This window comes from Stegostoma tigrinum, chromosome 20, assembly GCF_030684315.1.
Source record: "Stegostoma tigrinum isolate sSteTig4 chromosome 20, sSteTig4.hap1, whole genome shotgun sequence".
Taxonomy (NCBI): domain Eukaryota; kingdom Metazoa; phylum Chordata; class Chondrichthyes; order Orectolobiformes; family Stegostomatidae; genus Stegostoma; species Stegostoma tigrinum.
Window position 1 is genome coordinate 51011864 of NC_081373.1, and position 19467 is coordinate 51031330.

The 19467-nt window shown below is 46.1% G+C and overlaps 1 protein-coding gene across 3 annotated transcripts in view; it reads right to left on the reverse strand.

The window, feature by feature from the left end:
- ank3b (ankyrin 3b) overlaps positions 1-19467 on the reverse strand; it is a 372799-nt gene that overhangs the window by 133027 nt on the left and 220305 nt on the right. For all 3 annotated transcript variants that reach the window (XM_059653155.1, XM_059653157.1, XM_059653156.1), the window contains exons 20-23: positions 18924-19022; positions 18718-18816; positions 12279-12377; positions 12049-12121 (exon numbers count right to left, since the gene is read on the reverse strand). In XM_059653155.1, the coding sequence (XP_059509138.1) occupies positions 12049-12121; positions 12279-12377; positions 18718-18816; positions 18924-19022 (370 nt within the window). The remainder of the gene's footprint in view (positions 1-12048; positions 12122-12278; positions 12378-18717; positions 18817-18923; positions 19023-19467) is intronic.

Below are 19467 nucleotides of genomic sequence, written 5' to 3' on the forward strand. Positions count from 1 at the left end.
TAGGTAGGAAATTGAGGTGCGGCTTGAGGTGGGAGGAAGGGATGGGTGAGAGGAAGAACAGGTTAGGGAGGCGGAGACAAGCTGGGCTGGTTTTGGGATGCAGTGGAAGGGAAGATTTTGAAGCTGGTGAAATCCACATTGATACCATTGGGCTGCAGGGTTCCCAAGTGGAATATGAGTTGCTGTTCCTGCAACCTTCGGGTGGCATCATTGTGGCACTGCAGGAGGCCCATGATGGACATGTTGTCTGAGGAATGGGAGGGAGAGTTAAAATGGTTCGCGACTGGGAGGTGCAGTTGTTTATTGCGAACCGAGCGGAGGTGTTCTGCAAAGCGGTCCCCAAGCCTCTGCTTGGTTTCCCCAGTGTAGAGGAAGACACACCGGGTACAATGGATACAGTACACCACATTGGCAGATGTGCAGGTGAACATCTGCTTAATATAGAACGTCATCTTGGGGCACAAGTAGGTTCAGGAACAACATCTTTCTGGCCGTTATCAGAGTGCGGAATGGATTCTAGCCTCAAATAATGTAATCTGCAAAGTAACCTGGACGCCTCTAAGTCTTTTTGATCTGTAGATCCTTTGCTTGCTGTGATCTGCCTGGACCGCTTTTAAACAAAGCTTTTCACTGTATTTCGGTACACGGGACAATATAATCAATCAACCAAGAAAATGACAAGATAAATCAATCTGATTGAACATGGCCATTTTTTTTCTTCCTCCACACTGCAGCATCTGGAGGCTGATCTTCGAACATCGGAACATTGGTAACTCTAAATGAATTTTCCAGCTGCTTTATCCTTCCAAACGCAAGTGAGGAGAGATGTATACACTTGCACACACTGGAGTTCAGAAAAATGAGAGGGGACCTGATTGAGGAAAATATAAAATACTAAAGGGGACTGATGAGGTGGACGTACCCCCTTGTGGGACATTCTCGCCAAAATGGGCATGGATATAGAGAGAGGGCATAGATTCAAAACTGAGATGAGGAGAAGCTAGTTCTCTCAGAGGGTTATGAATCTGTGGAACTCACTGCCCCAGAGTGCAGTGGGGGCAGAATCAATCAACAGATTCAGGAAAGAAACAGATACATTTCTGATGAAAAGTGCAATAAAGGTCTATGAGGAGCAGGCTAGAAAATGAGAGTTGACACCAGGATAAAATCATTCATGATCATGTTAAATGACAGAGTGGATTCGAAGGGTTAAAGTGCCCACCCACTCCTAATTGTCAACATTTGTCAATCTAGTTGCTCCTGTTTTATACAACTACCAAAGGCTAGATGTGGAGGAAATATTTCCACTCATCCAGGAATCCCAAACTACAGGACTTAGTTACAGAATGACGGGACACTCATTTAAATCTGAGATCACAGAATCCCTACAGTGTGGAAGCAGGCCATTTGGCCCCTTGGGTCTGCAATGATCCTCGAAAGTTTCTTTTCCCAAATGTCTGGAATTCTCCACCCCACAGGGTTGCGGGAAGTTCAATCGCCAAATATTTATAGAGGGAGGGAGATAAATTTGGAAAATATCCTGGAGTTGGTAGCTATGCTGAGTTAAAGTGAAAGAACGAGGCCTCGGGCAGTTTAACCATTACTTTGTAGAATGGTGCAGCAGGTTTGAGGGGCTGAATAGCCTAGTCCTGCTCCTACGTCTTATGTTATACCCCTCTCCACCTCCACCTGGTTTTGTCCTTCAGTTCAAAACAACGTGCATTTATGTAGCACCTGTAAATTAGAAAAATCTGTCTCCAGGTGCTTTGCGTGAGAATTATGAAACAAGACACTAAAGCCTTGAGTAGGAGGTATTATTACGGAAGAGAAAAAGGTGGTCAAATAGATGGGAAAGAAACAGGAAACAGACTCAAGGAAGAGAGAGAGAGAGAGAGAGAGGGAGAGAGAGAGAGATGGTGGAGGGTGGTGGCGCAGTGGTGGGAATTCCAGTGCATAGGGTCCAGGGCACATCAGTGATTAAAGCAATAACAGTGAGTTCTCCACCAGGTTGTAAAGCTGGAGATGGGGAACATGGCCATATCATAGAGATATATACATACATACGTAAAATATATATAATATTTATATTGTGTAAGGAACCAGAATGGCTGGAACATGGAAGGAGACCATTTGGCCTATTGAATCCAACTGGCTTGTTCAGAAAACATAATTAGCTCAACCCGCTGTCTCGTCCTTGCCCTGTAAATGCAAAACTCAACCGAATGGCATCATCTGTGACCCAGCCATCAGTACATCCAATTTCTTTTCGAAAGCTATCATTAACGTTCCTCCATCACACTCTCGGGCAATTCATTCCACACCTGGATAACACAGGGTGTGAAATTAAATATTCTCCTGTGGTTCTTTTACCCATTTACTGTAAATCTGTGTTCTCGTCTTTGTGACCTTTCTGTTGAAAGAAACAGTTTGCTTCTGTCCATCTCTAGACTCCTCAGGATTTTGAATACCTTGGTCAAATCTCCTACCCTCTCTTCCCCAAGGAGAATAGCCCTTGCCTATTCGATCTGCAATCCTAACTAAGTCCCTCATCTCTGGAGTCAATCTTGTTAATTCTATGCACTCTCTCTAAAGGCTTCCTCAAGACAGAGCGTTAAGGCCAGGTCTGTGTTTCTCACTCATGTATGTTCTCTCTAAATTTACAAAACCTGGGATCCCACTGGATTCCTTAGCAACATTTTTAACCTGCCGTGGCCCCCTGAACAACTGGTTCCCCTGCTCCCTCTCTCCCTTTTATACTTGTACCTTTGTAGTTTCAGAGGTCAGTCGGGAAGATAGTTAGTACGTGGTTCAGATTAATATGGGTTCAATTCCAGTCCCAGCTGAGGTGGAAGTAAAACCCTTAGAATGAAAGGTACTGGCAAAGATTACCAAGGAAATGGCTCAGGATGAAGTATCAGCCAACAAGGTGACAACGATCTACCCTTTTAGATCCTGTTATTTGTAGGGAATTAGCTCTAAAGGGGTTGACGTTCCTGTTACATTGGCTCCACCTTTTCCACTGAAGTCTTGCACAGTTTGGTGGAGGTCAAAGGTTGGTGAGGCTGGTTGGCTCTCCGAGCTGGTCCATTAGTTCGCAGACATTTCGTTACCCTGCTGGGTAACATCATCACTGCAGCCTCCAATGAAACTTGTCTCCATTCACACGGATAAGGAGAACCATGAGTTCAATTGGGACAACGTCAGGGTTCTAGGACAGGCCAAACAGAGACAAACACGGGAGTTTCTAGAGGCCTGGTTGTCTACCAAGAAGGTCATCAATAAACACATAGAATTTGGGGCGGCACGGTGGCTCAATGGTTAGCACTGCAGCCTCGCAGCGCCAGGGACCCGGGTTCAATTCCAGCCTCGGGCGACTGTCTGTCTGGAATTTGCACGTTCTCCGTGTGCCACAGTCCAAAGATGTGCAGGCTAGGTGGATTGGCCATGCTAAATTGCCCGTAGTGTTCAGGGGTGTGTGGGTTATAGGGGGATTGGTCTGGGTGGGACGCTCCAACGGGCGGTGTGGACTTGTTGGGCTGAAAGGCCTGTTTCCACACTGTAGGGAATCTAATCTAATTAGCCCCTATCTTTAGATCACGGAGAGGAAAAACCGAAAATGGGGTAATGAAATCCAACGGACCCCAGAGTTTAAATACCAGGTGGGAAAACACGACAGCGCCTCATCGGAGGCTGCACTGATGATGTTACCCAGCAGGGTAATGAAACGCTTGCAAACTAGCGAACCAGCTCGGTGAGCGAACCACGCCACAGCACCCACAACCCAAGCTACAGATCCGTTCAAGAGATAAAAGGTTCCAAACCAGCTTTCAGACAGCATAGATGTATCTGTGATGGCTCCCTAAGGTGCTAGGAACAATACTTGACCTAATGTGGCTGTACTTCTCACTATCATGCAGTGATTCCACTTGTTAATTAAGAACGATGCCTCTTCTGTAGATATTTCAGAGAGGTGTATCCTCTATCACTTTTCACTAGACAGGCACAAGACAAAGAAAAGACAACACTGGACTGCTGGCAGTGAACTAACCCCTGAAAAAAAAAGCCCTTACCCAGTCCCACATACTGATAGAAGTGGCAAATCCTGCAGAATGCCAGCAGTGGCCGACTGGGAAAACACCATAGCTTATCTTGTCTCTTTTCATTCTTCTGAGTGACATGTGTCACATGTCACTCCTCTATGTTAAACTACATCTGCCACACGCTCACCCAGTCCATCAGTCTGTTTCTGCCCTCTTCAAGCTTATCATTATCCTGCTCACTTCCAAGACATGTTCAAAGTTTGAAATTGTGCCCTGTACTCAAGTTTCGATCTGTCAAGTAAAGCCCTGGCCATGGAGATGGTGGACAGGCTTTGAGGAGTCAGAGGGTGAGTTACTTAAAGAATTCCAAGTCTCTGACCTGTGCTTATAAGCACAGTATTCATAGGATCGAGATTGATTAATCTTCTGGTGAACAGTAATCCCATGTTGTGACTGACTATTCATGATAGGGTCACATGTCAGAGGTAGCCTGAATTCTGGAATCGGTTTAGCTGTGTGCAGCAGCCTGGGGCTTAAATCCTCGAGAGGATTTAAGTCAGGAATACCAGTGGTGGCTCCTAAATCACATGCAGCAGAAGGGAGGTGGCTAGCCACTAGGGCTTTAGGTACAGAATTTCTCAATTATTAATCCACCAGCTCCCAACATAAATCCAAACGCCTTATCCCAGCATCTAATCCAGCTGAGTTCACCCTCCCACAAACCAACAATTTTGTGTATGTTTTGTGACTGGATTTTAAGATGCCTCCAGCAAACCAAAACACAAATATCGCTCTTCATCACTGTAGCTTTCAATACGGTGAGAATATATTTGTACAACTGTACCCTGTTTTTAGCCACTCCAATTGACACAACAGTATCAAGTGCTGACTACACAGGGGACTAGATTCCTGCCTTCTCATCCTTTAGTGATAAAATCGGGATGAGTAAACGGCGACAGTTTGCGGACAGAAATTGCCATTTGCCGAGATTTAACATTCCCCGATTATTCCACCTTCTACACCATTTCCCCAGCAATTCTGACAGTGAAAACAACCCAAGGGAAGAAACATAATCATGCTTGTCTCCTCGCATACATCACCTTGTCCAGGGCAGTTAGGGATTGGGTGGGACCAAACGTAGACTCAGTGACCCTTTCGACGATCAACTTCAGTCGGCCAGTAACGGCCGGCTGACCTCCCGGTCACCGCTCACTTCAACTCCCCTCACCACCCCGCGCCCTCCCACCCAACCCCCCCTCCGACATGTCCGTCTTCAGCCCCCTCCGGTGTCGCAGTGAATCAGATCGCAAATCTTGAGGAACAGCACCTTACCTTCCACCTGGGCAGCCTATGGCCCAGGGGACTCGACGTCGAGCACTCCAATTTCAAACATCCTTCCCACCCATCCCCCAGCTCCCCTTCCAGCCCCATCTCCTCCCTTCCATTCTGCCTACCGACCCTCCCAGCTACCAATCGCATTCATCCCTCCCGTTGATCAACCAGGTTGTAGCTACCAGCAGTGTCCAGCTACGACCACTATTCCACTAACTCCCTCCCCCCTCTTTATCTGCAGCTCCCCCTACCCTCACATCCAGTCCTGAAGAAGGGTAATACCTGAAACATTGACTGCTCCTTTCCTCCCTGGCCTGCAATGTTCTTCCAGACTCCTGTTGGTCTATCTCAGATTTCAGCCTCTGCAGGTTTTAGATTTAGATTTAGATTGTATTGTCACATCTACTAAGCGAAGGAAAACATGAAAAGTGCACATAGTCACCATTTCCTGGCACCATCTTGGTTACAGAACCAGAATCAAATATTTAACAGAGTCCGAGGGCAGAAAAGGAAGTCCGGATCTCAAAAGCCAAAGTCCCATCTCCATAAATGTGCCCGGAACGCTCAGTCGCAGCTACAGCCTGGAGACTAGGCCGGCCCTTGAACCGGGCCCAGAGGGGCTGCACCACTGCCGACACCGTCAATCCCAATGCCAGGGCACCCAGGATGGGAGAAAGGCCCACTCCTGCCACCAAATCTATCACTGATTGCCAGGAATTGGGGCCCAGGAGGAACCGAGAACGTTGCCACCTCATCGGATTGCTCAATCTGCCATCGCTCCGCGCTGGATCCACTGCCGCTGCGGTACACAGCTTGCACTGGATCCACTGACCCGACGGTATACGGCCTGCACTGGATCCACTGACCCCGCGGTACACGGCCCGTGCTGGATCCACTGCCGCTGTGTTACACGGCCTGTGCTGGATCCACTGTCATTGCGGTATACGGCCTGCACTGGATCCACTGACCCTGTGGTACACGGCCTGCACTGGATCCACTGACCCCGCGGTACACGGCCCGTGCTGGATCCACTGCCGCTGTGGTACACGGCCCGTGCTGGATCCACTGCCGCTGTGGTACACGGCCCGTGCTGGATCCACTGTCATTGCGGTGCACAGCCAGCGTTGGGTCCACTGACCTTGCGGTACACGGCCTGCGCTGGATCCACTGACCCTGTGGTATACGGCCTGCACTGGATCCACTGACCTTGCGGTACATGGCCTGAGCTGGATCCACTGACCTCGCGGTACACAGCCTGCACTGGATCCACTGCCGCTGTGGTACACGGCCCTTGCTGGATCCACTGACCCTGCGGTACACGGCCTGCACTGCATCCACTGACCCTGTGGTATACGGCCTGCACTGGATCCACTGACCTTGTGGTACATGGCCCGTGCTGGATCAACTGACCCTGCAGTACATGGCCAACACTTGATCCACTGCCGCTACGGTACATGACCAGCGCGTTCAGCTCCTGTATAGTTTCTCGTCACGACTGTAATTGGCCCATAAACGTTGTCCTCACCAGCGACGTTCACATCTCGTAAACAGATGGACAAACGGAACACAGTGTTGCTCCCAAGGCTGCAGAAAGAGCCAGCAGTTTCAGGCACTCACTGAAAGCCCCAGCACAGGTATACACATCTCAGTGAGGGGCATGCTGTGGTGAATCAGAGAACTGCAACACCTGGAGGCCGACTTTTGGACCTCAAACCTGCTCACGTCAGAGTGAACGGATTCAGACTTCCCAGGCGTCCTGCACAAAATCAACAGCTTTGGATCATTTGGTCAATCTCCTGGTGTCTGGGGCTAGCTGCACTGACAGCAAAGCTCCAAAGAGATCGGGGATAGCGCTATCAGTGGCCGCAGATGGTTTAAGATGGCAACAAAGAGATGGTGCCGAAAACGGGGGCTACGCTGGTGCGGACGGGCTCAGCAAGACTGATATTTTCAACTTCTAACTTTGCTATTTTTCTAATTTATTCCGACCATCTACATTGCTGCACTTCTTATTTCTTCACTTGTCTCATGCTTTTTGTTTCCTAAGCATTTGATCTTCAGTACCTGCACCTGGGTAACTTTGTCCCTGAGATGGTGCTGTAATGCAGCGACTGTAAACGTTTCACTGCATTCACTTCAGTACAAGCGGCAATAAAACTAAACCACTTCATTTCAATACCAAGTGCAGCCTCTTACAAAATGTGGAGCCTGCAGAGGATTATATGACTCACATCCAGGGCAGTGTGCATTGTCACTCATTGGAACAAGCTGCACTGAGCCCTGAGAGACACAGCTCCTCAGTGACACTTCATGGTCAATCACAGTTACACAGATATTTTGCAAGTGACATTCTTGACGACCTTCAAGGTGATGGAACAGCCTCACTCTGTCTCCCAGAGGTATCAGTACAGGGGGTGCTCAGCGATGGGGTAGGGTCTGAGTATGCACTGACTGAATCTTCTGTCTGTCAGAGAGCTCCAGAGACATGAGGAGTGCCCAAATGAACGAGTCTAAGTGTGACGCTCAGATCACTTGCAGCCAATGGCTTTCACAAGTTGTGCTAGGCCCGCCAACAGGAATGTGGTGAGGACAGGCCTAGTTGAGTGCCAACCAGATGGAGCTCTCCACATGTCAAATTCTGGCTTACATCGGCCATTCTGTGTGTAGCAAATCAGTCGGTTTTCACAAAGACTCCCTGTGCCATGCCTATGGATGCAACTCCCAAAGCAGGAGGTGATGGCCCAGCAGTATTATTGCTGGACTGTTAATCCAGAGACCAGATAGTGGTCTAGGGACCAGAGTTCAAGTCCCATCATGGCAGGTGGTGGAACTTGAATTTAATTTTTTTTAAAAATCTGAATTAAGAGTCTAACGATGCCCATGAATCCATTGTTGAAGGAGTCAACCAGGTTCAGCAACATCCTTGAAGGAAGGAAATGCCAGTTCCCTCTCTCCAACCCCCTCTCTGATGAAGGGTCTAGGCCCCAAACGTCAACTTTTGTGCTCCTGAGATGCTGCTTGGCCTGCTGTGTTCATCCAGTTTCACACTTGGTTATCTTGGATTCTCTAGCATCTGCAGTTCCCATTATCTCTGATACAATTTTAACCTCACTGCGAAGCCTCTTCCAGGGATGCCTAACCTGAAGAAGTTACCCTCCTCCCTCCAGACCAACCTCAGGGAATCTCTCTCCCACTGCAACTCTCTTGTAATCTCTTCAGCCTTGAAACTGCTCGACCATGTCCTGTCTTGAGCTGTCCATCTTCCCTGGACTGACCTATTCCCTCCCCACCTCCCCACCTATACTCTCCTCTCCACCTATCTTCTTTTTTCTCCATCTTCGGTCCGCCTCCCCTCTCTTCCTATTTATTCCAGTTCCCTCTCCCCATTCCACTCTCTGATGAAGGGTCTAGGCCCGAAACGTCAGCTTTTGTGCTCCTGAGATGCTGCTTGGTCTGCTGTGTTCATCCAGCTTCACACTTTGTTATCTTAAATGCCATCCTTACCTGGTCAAGCCTAAATGTGCCAGAGCCATTTGGTTGATTCTTAACTACCCTCTGGGCAATCAAGGAGGGGCATTAAATGCTGTCTAGCCAGTGACATCGCCATCCCATGAGTGAATAAAGGAAATAAAACTGTGGCAGCAATAACTTGCACTCATAAGGCTTAATAATGTCATAACGCATTTCACAGCAGTGTCGTCGGGTCTTCCGGCATCTCACAGGGTTTGGATTGAGGTGAAATGGCATGGCAGGGAAGGCATATCCTTAAGCTGGGTGACCTCGTTATAATCACTATTATAATAATATCTCTGGACATATACTCCAGAAGCTCAAGTTAATACGCTGAGAAAAGGATTCAGATCCCACCACAGCAGCTACTGAAATTTAAATTAATAAATCTTAAAAGGTATGTCATCTTGGTAACGGTAACCATAAGCCATTGCTGATTATTGTAGAAGTGCAGCTTCTTCACTAATGTCCTTTTTGGGGAGGGAAATCTGCCATCCTTGAATGGTCTGGCTGACATGGGACTCCAGTCCCACAGCAATGTGGGCAACTCCTTACTGCCCTGTGAGATCATTGAGCCAGTCACTCAGTTCAACGGCAGTTAGGGATGGGCAACAAATGCTGCCCTTGCTAGCGATACTCACACCCCATGAGAGAGTTTAAAAAAAAGGATCAAACGGGATAGTCAAGTTCAAAAATAGCCAAGAACTAAAACAAAGTTGCTGGAAAAGGTCAGCAGGTCTGGCAGCATCTGTGGGGGAGAAGGCAGAGTTAACGTTTCGGGTCCAGTAACCCTTTCTCAGAACTCAGGCATCAGCGAGTGATGGTCAAATTTCGAAAGCCGTGGGAAAGGGCTAAGGTCTGAGTGGCACAGTGATTAGCGATGCTGCGTCACAGCGCCAGAGGCCCGGCTTCAATTTCACCCTTGGGCGACTGTCTGTGTGGTGTTTGTACATTGTCCCCGTGTCTGCGTGGGTTTCCTATCACAGTCCAAAGTTATGCAGGTTAGGGTGGCTTGGGCATAACTATCCATTGTGTCCAGGAATGTGCTGGGTAGGTGGATTAGCCATGGGAAATGCAGTGTTATGGGGATAGGATGGGTTTGGATGGGATGCTCTTTGGAGGGTCGGTACAGACTTGACGGGCCGAATGACCTGCTTCCACACTGGAGGGAATCGATGATCCTGAGGTGTGCCTTCCGGTGAACTTGTGCTTAAGGGCTTCAATTGCCCCTGCGCGAAGCATTGTTTAAATTCACTCTTTTGGAAATACCACCTTTCAACGAGCAAAGTGAAACTCGATAGTTTCTTGAAAAGTCTAACCAGAGCTTCCCATTTCCTAGAAATACTGACAAATACATTCACAGCCTTTCACGGAAGATGTTTAACTTTGAATGTTTAACTGTAACAACGCCACTGGGTAGTAAGGTTTGTTAAGTCAAGTTGCAGTTTCCCGACAATTTACGTTGTCCCATCACCACCAGCAAGCAATCTGGGCAGCTCACACTCAGTAGGATTCCAGCCCATCGTATATTCAGGTTAAAGGTTTACAAGGATTCAGGTACAGCAAGCAGGATCCAGGCAGGCAGAATGGAAGTGAAGTCAGTGCGTTAGTGATGGGTTTGAATAAGGAAGCATTACATTGTTAAATCATCACAGTAAGAGAGAACAAGTACCTTCATCAGCATCTGACAAAGACTCAGCTTCACTGACAAATTCAAGAACACTGGCTTTATGAACTGCATGGTTTGAATAAAGATGACCATATATTACCAGGTGTTACCACAATTCCAAACCTACTTCAGGAAAAATAGGGCTAGATTATGAAAAAGACTAGACAGCACCGAGCTCACAGAAGAAAATATTCGTCGGATTTCATATCAGGCAAGTGATGCTTTTACAAAGCTCAGCTAAAAGAGTTATTGAATGCATGGCACTCTGAAGCGATATCTTAAGGTTCAAGGTCACTGGCAATGCAGAAAGGTGGCAGAGATCCATGGATAGAGGAAGCGCTCATTTTAGGCCAGAATAATATTCAGGAAACAATGCAGAAGCAAGAAGCGGACCAAGGATGTGTTGGAAGAGTGGGGCTGCTGGTTTATCTGCCCTTCCCTGGGTCAGAAGCACTTAGACCTAACTTACTAATCTATTGCTAAAGAGCTGAGCACTAGCTGGGGACCAGGCTGAGCTTCTCCTGACTGGGGCACTGACAGTTTCGACACTTAATACCTTATTATTCTGAAATCCAACTGACAACACAGGCTTAGTGAATCATGGCATTATGTTCTTGAAAGGGTAACACAAGAGGACAAGCCCCTACCTAGAATAATAGATTTCCTTCAATTGTAAAATAGCTTTAGGTTGATATGCAGAGTTACAAAAAACAGGCACAGAGTCTTAGAGGTCTACAGCATAGAAGCTGGCCCTTCAGCCCAACTGGTCCATGTTGCCCAGTTTCCACAATTTAAAACTAGCCCCGTGCCTGCATTTGGTCCATCCATATACCTGTGTAAATGTTTTTTATATGATGAAATCATACTCGCCTCTGGCAGACCATTCCAGACACCCACCACCCTCTGTGTGAGAAAAATTACTCCTTCTGTATCTCCCCCCCCCCCACCCCACTTTAAACCTATGCCCTCTAATTTTAGACTCCCCTACCTTGGGGAGAAGCTGTCCATTATCTATCTTATCTACGTTCCTCATGATTTTATATACCTCTGTATGGTTGCCCCTCAGTCTACTACACCCCAGGGAAAGAAGTCTCAGCCAATCCAACCTCTCTTTATAACTCAAACCTTCCAGCCCAGGTGGCATCCCTCGGAAATCTTTTCTGCACTCTTTCCAGTTTAATAATATCCTTTCAATAGTAGGGTGACTAGAACTGCACACAGTCTCCAAATGTGGCCTCGCCGACACCTTGTACAGCAGCAACATGATGTCCCATTTACTGTACGCAGTGCTCTGACTGATGAAAGCTAGCGTGCTGAAAGCCTTCTTCACTGCCCTGTCTAGCCGTGATGCCACTTTCAAGGAGCTATGAACCAGTACCCTTAGATCTCTTTGTTCATGATGACAATTGGAAAAACAAGTATCAGAAATTGGACTACCCCTCTTCCTACAAGCAGGGATAATTTTAGAAGAGAACATTTGAATGTTATTTCCATTACCTTCATCATCAGATACATCCAGAACTTCGTTCATAGTTTCAGGAACATTTAGCTTATGCTTTTCTGTAACAGACTGTGGAAAAAAACAGAGTGTTTTAGGGACAGTTGCTTCAGATCAATCATTATTCATGTTTGTACTCATTGCCTGAAGCAGTGCTGAGTTTAGCAAAGTGCCCAGGCAATGTGATCATGTACAGAAATCAAAATAAGCAGACAGAAATGGAATTTACCATTGTAGTTGTCAAAGTTTCCTCAGTTACCACCTTCAGTGTATCAACCACAGAGATATAACCAAGCCTCTTAGCAATGGCTAAAGCAGTATTCCCATTCTAAAAGAAAACAAGAACAACATTCTATGAGACTGCAGAGGAAACAATTGTCAGCTTCATTCTGGAGCATCATGGTTCTGAAAAATAACCTCATCTCTTCAAATGCTTACTGATTAAATTTACAGAACAGCCTCATTCCATCATTTCTTTACTCTCATTTTAGGAATTGTTTTAACTGTTAAACATTGAGAGAGATGTAAATTGTTCTCTTCCATATATTTTGTCCCTGTTAGATATGCATGGGTAGAGTGAACAATGAGGAAAACAGGATCTTGGAGCATGAAAAGGCCATTCAGCCCTTTGAGCCTGTTCCATAAAGTATCCACTTCTGAGACAGAAATGTGTAAGAAAATTTAAGAGAGAAAGTATGAGAGGGAGAGCACGACAATATATATGTGTATGCGTATAACAGGCAGCATGAAAGCTGAATGAGTGAGTGGAAAGGAAGATTGCAAGCGTGTAATAGCATTTAAGTGCCGAAGAATGCGTATAAAATTCGGAGTATGAGGCAGCAAGTAAGAGTATATATGAGAAACTGTGTGAAATGTACCAACGACAGACAGACATGATAGTGTGTGAAACTGAACGTAACAGATCAGAAAGCATGTACAAGAAAGCTAACATCTTTAGTTCTGATGGATCTTTCAGGGAAAAAAAAGTAAGAACTATACCACTAGTTTCTTTTTTCCTCTCTGGCTTGGGTTTTTCCAGTAAATACTTGCACATCAACATACTGGCTAACATAGAAATATCTTCCAAGATAACAAAGTGCAGAGCTGGATGAACACAGCAGGCCAAGCAGCATCTTTGGAGCACAAAAGCTGACGTTTCGGGCCTAGACCAAATATCTTCCTCCTGTTATTATCCTGTTTGGGCACAGAGCGTGGAGTTGAGTAGAGGGAAGAGGAGGAGGAATAGCAGTAGCAGAACAATATGATCAACACAAAAAACCCAGAGTGTGACATCATTGAGCAACACATGGTGGTGTCACCGTTTACTTCTTTTAAGGTAATTTTAGGCAGGAAATTAAATTCGGAAGTTTAGAGTGTGCAGGCAGTGAAGCAATAGGTGACCACCAGACTGCCAATGGACTTTATGTTTAAGTGCTTGATCCTTACAAAGAGAGGCAGGGGCTGGCGTGTATTACCGTAAGACTCAAAGTCTTTTGCTCCCTAAGTCAATATATGGACATCAGTTTGTTCAACACAGATATAGATGAAAGCTCAGACAATTAATTCTGAAGGAATCCTACTCTGTAACTGTTTGGTATATCCCAAATTTGGCGCAGGGGTGGGAGGGGAGTTATCCCGTGAGTGACGTTAAATGGTTAGGGGAGAAGGAAGGTGTATCTGCTCCAACGTGACTCCAGGATGGCCTGTTGCTGCCCCAGTGCTGCCGCGGTCAAGGGTGTCAGTTGCTGAACATTCTGATTGGAGGGCAAGAAGTGAGCAGCCAGGGGTCATGGCCCACATTGGAACCAATGAGGTAGCTAGAAAGCGGGATGTGGTCCCTCACACAGACTGCAGGGTTCTGTGAAGCAATTCATAGGAGTAATCAAAGTAACTCAAAGGGAGTAATCTGTGAATGACTCCTGGTGTCATGTCCTAGGGAGTACAGAGGCAGGAGGATAGCTCAATGAATGGCTACAGAGATAGTGCAGGGGGAAGATCCTTGGGCATAAGGATGAACTCAGAAGCCTGCTATGGGAAGGATGTTGTGAAACTTCAAATGGTGCAGAAATGATTTACAAGGATATTGCCAGGATTGGAGAGTTCGAGCTAAAGAGAGTAGCTGAACAGACTGGGACTATTTTCTCTGGAGTTTTGGAGGCAGGGGATGACCTTACGGAAGTTTATAAAATCATGAGGGGCATGGTGAATAGTCAAGGTCTTTTCCCCAGGGTAGGGGGTTCCAAAACTAGATGGCATAGGTTTAAAGGGACAGGGGCAAGATATAAAAGGGATCTGAGGGGCAACTTTTTCACGCAAAGTATGGTGCATGAATGGGATGAGTTGCCACGGGAAGTGGTAGCGGCAGATACAATTGCAACAGTTAAAAGACGTCTGGATGGATACATGAATAGGAAGGTTTAGAGGGATATTTGCCAAATGCTGATAAACGGGACTGGATTAACTTAGGATATCTGGTCAGTGTAGTAGAACAGAGAACAAAGAATAATATAGCACAGGAACAGGCCCTTCGGCCCTCCAATTCTGCACTGACACATGTTGCCCTTCCATACTAAAACTGTCTTCACTTACAGGATCCCTATCCCTCTATTCCCTTCCTGTTCACGTATTTGTCCAGCTGCTTCTTAAATGCTGCTAATGTGTCTGCTTCCACCACGTCGTCCGGCAGCGTGTTCCAGGCACTCACCACCCTTTTTGAGAAGAACTTACTTCATACATCTCTTATAATCCTCCCCCATCCCGTACCCTGAACCTGTGACCCCCAGTAATTGATCCTTCTCCCCTGACAAACCTCCTGCGTTCCAGTGAAAACAAACCCAGTCGATCCAACCTTTCTTCACAGCTAAAAGCCCCCATACCAGGGACCATCCTGGTAAACCTTTTCTGTACCCTGTCCAAAGCACCCACATCCTTCTGATAGTTTGGTAACCAGAACTGTGCACAATATTCTCAGTGCCTCACTAAAGTTCCACAAAGCTGCAGCATAACTTGTCTATCATCATATATAATTTCTACCTGTACTTGACCTTCCAAACGCATAAGCTCACATTTGTCCAGACTAAACCCCATTTGCCATTTTTCTGCCCATGCCTCCAACTGATCCATATCCTGCTGTATCCTCTGACAATCCGCCTCGCTATCTGCAACTCCACCAATCGCTTTATGATCCGCAAACTTACTAATTAGACCAGCCACGTTTTCCTCCAAGCCATTTCTGTAGACCATGAACAGCAGAGGTCCCAGCACTGATCCCTGTGGAATACCATGAGTGGCAGCATTCCGTTTCAAAAAGCATCCTTCCACCCTACACTCTGCCTCCTGTGACTAAGCTAGTTCTGTATCCATCTTGCCAGCTCACCCTGACACCATGTGACTTCATCTTCTGTACCAGTCTGCCATGAGGGTTCACCTTTTTGAACCAGTCTACCACGATGAGTTGGATTGTTTCCATGCTGTATGACTCTACGACTCTGTTTGCAACCGATGCAGGATGGAAGGATTGCACCTCACAAGGGCTGAGACCAAAATTTCAATGGGGATGTTTAGCGGTGCTGTTGGAAAAGGTTTTAAACCAGCATGTCAGGGGCACCTGGGTGAGCAAGGAAGGAAGAAGGGTGAATCTGAGAGAGATGGCAGAGTCATTTGCAAGGTTAAGGGAAGAAAGGCCAGGAAACAGAAAACAAAGTTGTTTTTCATCAATCAGTGGCATGTAGTTCAATGGAAAGAAGCTCAGAAATAAGGCAGATGAGTTGAAAGCACAGATCGAAGCCTGAAAGCAGTGCCAGAAAGGAGTGGGGCTCAACAGTTGTGCAACAAGCCAGAAGTTCCAAAAGCAACTGTATTCAATCAGCCCCTTAAAATCAGCACCAGAAAATCAAAAAGACTTCTTCACTTTAACAGATAACAACTAAAAGACAATTACAGGGTGTGTTACTTGTGCATATGATCATATAACCATTCCTGAAACATGTCTTAACGGGTAGGAATGGCAGCTGAACATTTTCCGTTCACAGGGTTTTCAGACAGGAGAGGGGAGCGGGTGGAATTAAAAAGGAGCGGAGAGGTTGAAAACTTGGTTTAATAATACTTCTGACTATGGGGATGAATGGCATGTTTGAAGGAGCATCAAATGAATCCACACGAGATGAGCTGAGGAGCAGAAAAGAGGAGATTACTAGCTGGGAGTGTATTATAGAGCTCCAAGCAATCAGGGGAAGATAGAAGAGCAAATATTGAGGTGATTCTCTGAGAGATGTAGAGGAACAATACGTACATAAATTATTTCCTTTATTTGTTCACGGGATGAGGGTGTCACTGGCCAGGCAGCATTTATTGTCCAACTCACATTTCTGTGGGTCTGGAGTCACATGTAGGCCAGACCAGGTAAGGATGGTATTTTCCTTCCCTGAAGGGTGTTAGTGAACGAGATGGGTTTTTCCAACGATTGACGGTCATCGTTAGATTCTTAATTCCAGATATTTTTATTGAATTCAAATTCCACCATCTGCCGCGGCAAGATTCAAACCTAGGTCCCCAGAACGCTATCTGGTTCTCTGAATTGATAGTCTAGCGATAATACCACAAGGTCATTGCCTCCCCAATGACCTGAATATTTACTTGGAAGGAGTCAATATTTACTAATGTTTTATACAGCTCCATCGTAGCCTCCCTGTTTTCGCATTCAATGCCTTGACTAAACACAAGCAATCCATCTGCTTTACTAACCAGCTTATCTACCTGTCCTGTTACCACCATAGATTTTTGGACATGGACACCAAGGTTCCTCTGATCCTCAGTACCTCCAAGGGTCCTCCTAAAATGCACCGTCTCACATTTTTTAGGATTAAAGTCCATTTGCCTATCTGTATCATCCTGGAGTTAAAGACTCTCATCCTCCCTTTTTACCAAACCAACTATTTTCATGTCACCTGAAAACTTTCTGACCGTACCTCCTATATTTACATCTAGATCATGAAGGTACCTAACAAACAGCAAGAGGGACTGGCACTGAAACCTGTGGCATGCCAGTGGACATATGCTTCCAGTCAGAAAAATGACCTTCGGCTATCACCCTCTACCTTTTGCCATGAAGCCAATTTTGACTCCAGTTTGCCAAACTGCCTCAAATACCATAGGTTCTTAGCTTCTTGACCAGTTTCGCATGCAGGACCTTGCCAAAAGCCTTAATGAAGTCCATGCAGACCGCATCCACTGCATCAACACATCACATCACCTCCTGCACTTCATCTTAGGGGTTGAATCTAATAGACGGAGACAGTGGCAGAGCATTTTGTGATGAATGATTATGATTCAGTTAGATTTGGGGAAAAACTGATGTTTCTGAGCAGAAGCCTTATTTGCAAAAGTGCACTGAAAACAGCTACTTGAAGATTGATCAGTGTCTGAGCAGCAAAAGGCTTTCCAGGAGGAAGGACAAGGCAGAGAGGAAAGCTGGCATGAGATGCCTGAAGGTCAGTGCTAGAATGTAGGATAGAAAGTGCAGGGATGACATTAGAAAGGAAATGCATAAAGCAAAAGAAACAGTATGAAGAACTATTGGCAACTAAACTGAAAGATACTCAAAGATGTACCGTAAATTGATAGATAAATAAATAAATAAATGAGGAAACAAATAGATAAATAAAGAGCAAGAGGATAACTGAAGAAAGAATAAAACCTACTCGAGACCAGGAAGTAAGCTATATGCGGAGGAGCAAGTTGTGGATGTGGTCAGTAATTAAACATCTCCATCTATCTTCGTGAGAGAGAGAGGAGAGGGAGAGAGAGAGGGGGGTGGGTGAGAGGGAGAGAGAAAGAGAGAGAGAGGGTGGGTGGGGGGGGAGAGACAAAGGGGTGGGTGGGAGGGAGAGAGAGAGTGAGAGAGAGAAGCAGACAGTGTCGTAAGGACAAGGGTTGCCGTCTCTGAAATAAATACAGTGACGGGGAGAATATTAAGGAATTTGGCACTGGATAAACCATCAATCCTGGATGAAATGTATCCAAGGGTGCAAAGGGAAGAATTAGCAGAGGCCTTGGACATCGTCATTCAACCCTGTCTGACTACAGGCCAGGGTCCGCTGATGTAGTACATTGTTTGAGATGGGTAGGAAGGCCAGCTTGCTAACTACAGCCTACTATCGCTGACGGGTAAATTAGAGGAAACAGTTTTGGATCAATGATTTAGATTTAAATGCAGTGAGCATGATCAAGAAGTTTGTAGAGGGTAAAAAAGCTGCCCTTGTGGCATCTTGTGAGAAGAAAGTAGGTAGAAGTCAATGGCAAGAGACATGACAAATGGAATTGACTTTACAGCTTCACAGACTAACAACACAGCAAGCTTATCAGACTCGGTCATATAAATACCGTGTGTTTATCCAAACCATACTCCCCCAGCAGACAGTATTATTGGTGAATACTGACCTGCACCTGACAGGGTCTGTACTGCACCCAGACTCTGTGGTCGGGATCAGTAAGTCCAACTTTTGATTCATGTTAAGTGTCTCTCTGCTCTTGGACAGTGGAGAGAGATTTGTTGGCTGCCACCTACTCAAAGATGGCTGATAGACTGTAAGGTGTAAGCAGACGTTTGGCCAGGAATCTGCCTACATGTTCAGGGAAAGGACAATTCACTGACGTCTTTCGGTAATTACCATGGTGACTTCATCTGGAGAGGCGCCATGTTGCAGGAGGATGTTAATGATGTGGGTGTGTCCCTGCTGAGCCGCCTGGTGTAATGGGGTGTACCCGTTCTGTAGTAAGGGACAAGAAGATTGATGTTAGGAAGTCACTGTTCGAAAAGGTTCAGTTAGTTCAGAGTGAAATCAGCCGTAAGTGCTCTCAGCGAAGGCGAACCAACCTTTGTCTTGGCATTGACTTTGGCATTATGCTGCAACAGAAAGTTAACCATCTTCACGTTCCCGTAGTGACATGCTACGTGCAGTGGAATATAACCCATCTGTAATCAAAAAGCAAAGGGTACACTTCTCAGAGATAGAAATGCAGTGTTTCATTTACTTTCTGGGTACCATTCTGTTTCAAATGGTCCCTTTGAAACTGCCTGAAACACCAACGCATTAGCATGCCTGAAACCACAGGAGTATTTTCTCGGGACCGACAGCGCAACAGGAACAAAACAAATCCCCCCGCCCCGTGCCTGAGCCCATCGGGGTCCACTAAAGAAGCTTCTCTTTCTGTTTTGAAATGGCAGCCTGGAAAATCTCCAGTCTCCAATCCTGAGAGATGGCTACGCCAAGGATCTGATTCAAACTGAGGCCTTGTCTGTCCCTGCAGCTGGACCTTCCGACATTATGTCACTTCAAGAAGTACTTCAATGGCTGCAAATGCTTTGAAATGTACTAAAAGGTGTCACAGAATTGTAATTTATTCATTACCTTTCCTGA